At 41.1% G+C, this 5000-nt stretch overlaps 1 protein-coding gene and 1 pseudogene across 7 annotated transcripts in view; one reads left to right on the forward strand and one right to left on the reverse strand.

The window, feature by feature from the left end:
- LOC138039853 (uncharacterized) overlaps positions 1 to 4476 on the forward strand; it is a 4498-nt pseudogene extending 22 nt beyond the window's left edge.
- LOC138042240 (E3 SUMO-protein ligase ZBED1-like) overlaps positions 3730 to 5000 on the reverse strand; it is an 18115-nt gene continuing 16844 nt past the window's right edge. For all 7 annotated transcript variants that reach the window (XM_068888057.1, XM_068888058.1, XM_068888063.1 and 4 more), the window contains one exon: positions 3730 to 5000. This exon is cut by the window's right edge and continues 1507 nt beyond it. In XM_068888057.1, the coding sequence (XP_068744158.1) occupies positions 4855 to 5000 (146 nt within the window). In that variant the 3' untranslated portion in view covers positions 3730 to 4854.

The following is a 5000-nucleotide window of genomic DNA, read 5'->3' on the forward strand; positions in this document are numbered from 1 at the left end:
TAAGACTTACTCGATAACTTTATGATCTCTGTACTTATATAATAAACAAATTACTTGATGGTTGGCTCGTTTGTACGATTTTTATTACTCACTCGTTGTAAAGGATCGCTAAACTCACTCGTTCGTTTAAGGATCGACGGGGCTACTAATTACTGGGTTGCCAGTATGGCAAACCCAGTCGGAATCTGCGTTTCATTTCGTCGTTTTTTCCGTGTCGGTAAAAGTCTTGCCTGTCACTCCCCTGCTAAGTGGTATCTTTGTGCATAGAGTCTTCTGCCCGTATTTTTACTGGGTTGCCGTATGGCAATCCCAGTCGGAAAATGGGTAGATTATTTTTTTTAGTTTTTTTTTTCCGTGTCGGTAAGTCTTGCCTGTCACTCCCCTGCTCAGTGGTGTCTTTGTGCATAGAGCCCTCTGCGCGTATTTTCTTAGGATAGAGAGGGTAGTGGAAATGCGTAGACTACTCTGGTGGACACAGGAGAATCATTAACTTAGCGAGCAATGGCGTCGAAAGTCATGTAACGCGAATGGCGTTTTAGTGGATCTTTGAATAAAATATACCCTTATGAAGCTCAATAATGGAAAGTCAGCTGGATAAACCAGGCAGGCGGTGAAAAACCAACACCTGGAATCTCAAAAGCGACGAGTAACAATCTATCGCCCGTCGAGCCGAAATCAAAGTGAGCTGTATGTCTAAAATAATATTTAACCGAGTGTGACGGTTATGTAGAACACTGAAACCAAATGGAAAATTCTCTGGTAACTTATGGGTTCAACAAAGACAGAGAACGATTGAACGAATCGAACACCAATAATGGAAAGTCAGTTGGATAAACTAGGCAGGCGGTGAAAACACATACCTGGAATTGTAAAAGCGACGAGTAATGGACTTCGACAACAATCTATCATCCGTCGAGCCGAAATCAAAGTGAGCTGATAATTTCCAAAATTTTATCACGAGTGTAGTTTGGCGAGTAAACATGCCGCGGTAACTTAATCACGGCGCCCGCTGAATTCCGGCCATGACGTCACTTTCGATTTTGCGATTTATTTGAACGCAGCAAAAATCGCCCAAAATGTTTGTCGCTCGAACATAACTTTTTGTATTCTATATTCACGGTTCAAAATTAATGTTGTTTTCATGTCGTAAATATTCTATTCTCGATCGACCGTCCCGGAAACTTCCTTCTGCCCTTTCTAAAAACTGTGTATCGATAGTTATTAACTTTTGCATCAATATTTGTTTTGCATAAAGCAAGCTGACAAAATCTGTACCTTGCTGAGTTCACATTTGTTAGCGTTAATAGTATTTTCGGTCCGATGCTTCTGTTTTATGAGGGATATATTGTTGTGGTCTCCCATCGTGATTCTAACCCCGCCGAACCCCTAGGGCTTAACTTCAGTGAACTTTAGTATTACAAAGCTGTCAGATGCTCAGAAGGCACGCTCAAACTTGTGGTGAAAAGAAGTTGTGAGGGAACTTGAAAATTATCAACACGTCAGCCCAGAAGCCAATGTTTCTCGCTTCTCTTTTATTTGTTATTCTTTAGAGACTGGAATGCTGTAGTTCAATACCACACAATTCAGTGTCTTCTGATTTTCTGTAACACTTACCACAGGCAACCCAGTGTATGCTTCACGGAAGCATCTCGTTCAAAGGTATTTTTGCCCCAGTTCATGATTACGGAGGAAATATAGATCTTAATAAGTATTATTGAAATCCAAAAAGAAAATTAGGGGTAACCACGCATTTTTCAAAGATAATTGATGAATAATATTTGCGGTATTACCGGAGGTACGTCGATGACAATCTGACCGTAATGCCTGATAAGATTCCAGAGTTTCGAAGCAAGCAACCGTGACCAACTACAAATTCTGCTCTACTGGCGAAACGCGCTCCATTAATTTCCACATAACTTGCGAAACTAAAAACCTTATCTACATGATTCAATGCAACAGATGCCATTTACAGTACATAGGAGAAACTAAACGACGTTTAAAAGACCGTTTTAATGAACACCGCCGCACTTTAGATAACGCTAACACCAAATCCAAACCCACTACAGTCGCAGAACATTTCCTCTCCTCTCCCCACAACATCTCCAAGGACATGCAATTAATCCCTATCGAAAAAATATTTTCTAACAGAGACTCGATCCGTAAGGCCAGGGAAGCTTTTTTAATTTTAAAAGGCAGGACAATTGATCCCAACGGTCTTAATATCCGCGAAGAAACGTATTAGATTTCAGTTTATTATTTTGAGTGATTTCCGTTATTTTTCCGTGACTCTTAGTATTTGAATTCAAAATCTTTGTAACTGCCATGTTTTATCACATTTTTTCCAGTATTACGTCAACATCCAATTACTATATATATATATATATATGTACATAGAAGCAATTCAATGTAAACTCTCATTGTACCTGAAGAAGGCTGGTTTGGCCAGCCGAAATATAGTACATCACTAAAATCAAATCTACGTTGTATCGGCTTTTGCTTAAAACATTTAGTTTCTCAACCTGATAAGATGACCGCTGGCCAGTTTCTAGATACCCTTAACTCTACCCATCCTTCCCTCAAGTTTACCATGGAAATCGAAGGGGAGGGATCCCTTCCCTTTTTAGGAACTGAATTACTTAACCGTGCACCAAAGATTGAGAGCAAGCTGTACATCAAAAGAACCAACACGGGTCTCCTTCTGCATTTCCAGAGTCATGTTGACATTAAATACAAGCGCAGCCTAGTTAACACCATGGTGGATCGTGCTTATCGATTACCTTCTAATTGGTTATTCTTCTCGGAGGAATGTGACCGCCTTAGAGGGTTTTTTCATAACTTGAAATACCCCAAGCCACTGGTTTAAACTACAATCAAGCGCTTCGTTGAGAGAAGGATCTCATCTCAGGAGCCCTGCCCATCACCAGATGTACCATCGGAGACTGTGAGAGTGGTGTTACCCTTTAAGGACCAGTGTTCAGCTAGTAGACCTTTTCGGCTTGTACATTTCGATTTGGATGCTTTAGATTTGGCACCAATAGGAAATGTCGCTTTATATTTAGCCATCACCCTATCCAGGTCTTCTACAAGATGCAGAACGTCTAAACCGACTTGAGACTTTATTGAATGACGTTGTTCAGCATTAAAATTGTGTAAACAGCTGAGGCCAGTCTTCAGTGTTTTTCTAACTTGGTTACGACAGCATTAAGCTTGTCCTGGATATCATTTGCCTCTTGTTTGCAACGTCTGATGTTGCTGTCATCATGGGGAGCTGGCTTGTAATCCTCTCGGAGAAACCTTCCTGCACAAGCAGGGTTGTCGGATAAAAGATATTGGTATTGTTCTCATGTTTTTCAATATCTAAAGGTACGGGTTAGAGAGGGGGGGGGGCACATCATAATTTTGAGAGAACGTGAGGGGGGAGGGGGGGGGGTCACAGCTAATCTTGACGCTGCTGGAGGACCCCTAATGTAACCTGTGTGATGCAGGCTATGTGGGTTATACCCGTGGTCACTTACACGAGCGCGTAGAAGAGCACACTCGAAAGTCACCTTCGATTTACAAACGTTATAACCTGCAACACAATAGTGAAATGCTTGAACGCTTCATTGAGCAATTTCACACCATCAGAAATGTAGCGGCAAATTTGATTGCCTCGTTAAAGAAATGTTATACATTCGCATGTGTGAACCAACATTGAACGTGCAAACGGATTCCATCCGCGCCAAGGTGTTTGTTTAGGCCGTTTATTGAAATTTATGCTTATCTTGTACCTTTCCTTAGTTGCATGCTATCAGAAACCCATAAGAGTTGAAACGTGTAACGGCCCCTTGTGTGCTGGGGGAAACAAGCTTCGGAATATTCAATTTGCTAAGTACCATATTTCGAACAACAAAAGCGAGGGGTTTCCAAATATGGTACTTAGCACTGGAACATTCAACCAATCAGTTCGCACTGAATATTCGGAAGCTGTGAACGCGCGTTACACGTTTCAACCCTTATGGGTTTCTGATGCTATTTAACTAGTCTCTTGATAATTGAAGTCATGATGACCCCGAAGCGTCGAGCAGCAATAATTCTTTCCTGGTTTTTTATATGCCTTTGCTTCAGCACATCTCGACTGACCAAATATTTGTAAAAAAGCTTTAAAATAAAAAGCAATGTATGGCGTTCTTTCTCAAATTGAAGCTTAATTATTTCTCAAAAATGCATGGTTACCCCCAATTTTCTCTTTGGATACCAACAGTACGTACTAAGATCTACTTTCACCGGATAATTATAAACCGGGCAAAAATACCACTCTATTGGTAAGCATCACCGACAGGAAACCCGAGTATCTCGAGATGCGCAGAACGTATGCGCAATAACAATACTAGGCACCGTTCTTAAGCGATCCTTCACAACTCGTGGATAAAAATCAATACGCACTCACCAATCATGACGGAATCTATAATTATTGGATCGGAACAGGAGAAAGATATATTAGAGCGGTTTATACGAGAGAAAATAAGCCGCGACTTACTCTGGCCGCGGCGTACATAATACGCGAAAGGAACTATTTATACGAGTATAAACTCCCAGGCCAGGATAAACCGCAGCTTGAGAAAGCCGTGAACGTAGATTTTGTACCATTTATACGGGGTGTTCGCGTCTTATGTAAGCCAGAGTAAGCCGCGGCTTATTTTCTGTCGTATAAACGGCCCTATTGTGTTTAGGACGAGGCTTCATTGTCTCTGTTGTATATTTTTTGTTCTTTACAACTGCAATGGCACCGTGGCAACCTGAAAAATGACAACGTTTTGAATGCAAAAAATACAAGACACTAAAAGCCCTGCATACAGCAAGCTGACAGAAAATCTATAAGTTTTGATTTAAAAACAAGAACACATGAACGTCCTTTGGCTTTATGCGGATGCGCTTTAAGGCAACGAGCTCTCCTTGCTTGGAAAAGAGTCTTTCAGCAGGAAACGATGAGCCTGGTATGCACAGATATTTCTTGGCCA

This window comes from Montipora capricornis, chromosome 3 (genome assembly GCF_036669925.1).
Source record: "Montipora capricornis isolate CH-2021 chromosome 3, ASM3666992v2, whole genome shotgun sequence".
Taxonomy (NCBI): Eukaryota; Metazoa; Cnidaria; class Anthozoa; order Scleractinia; family Acroporidae; genus Montipora; species Montipora capricornis.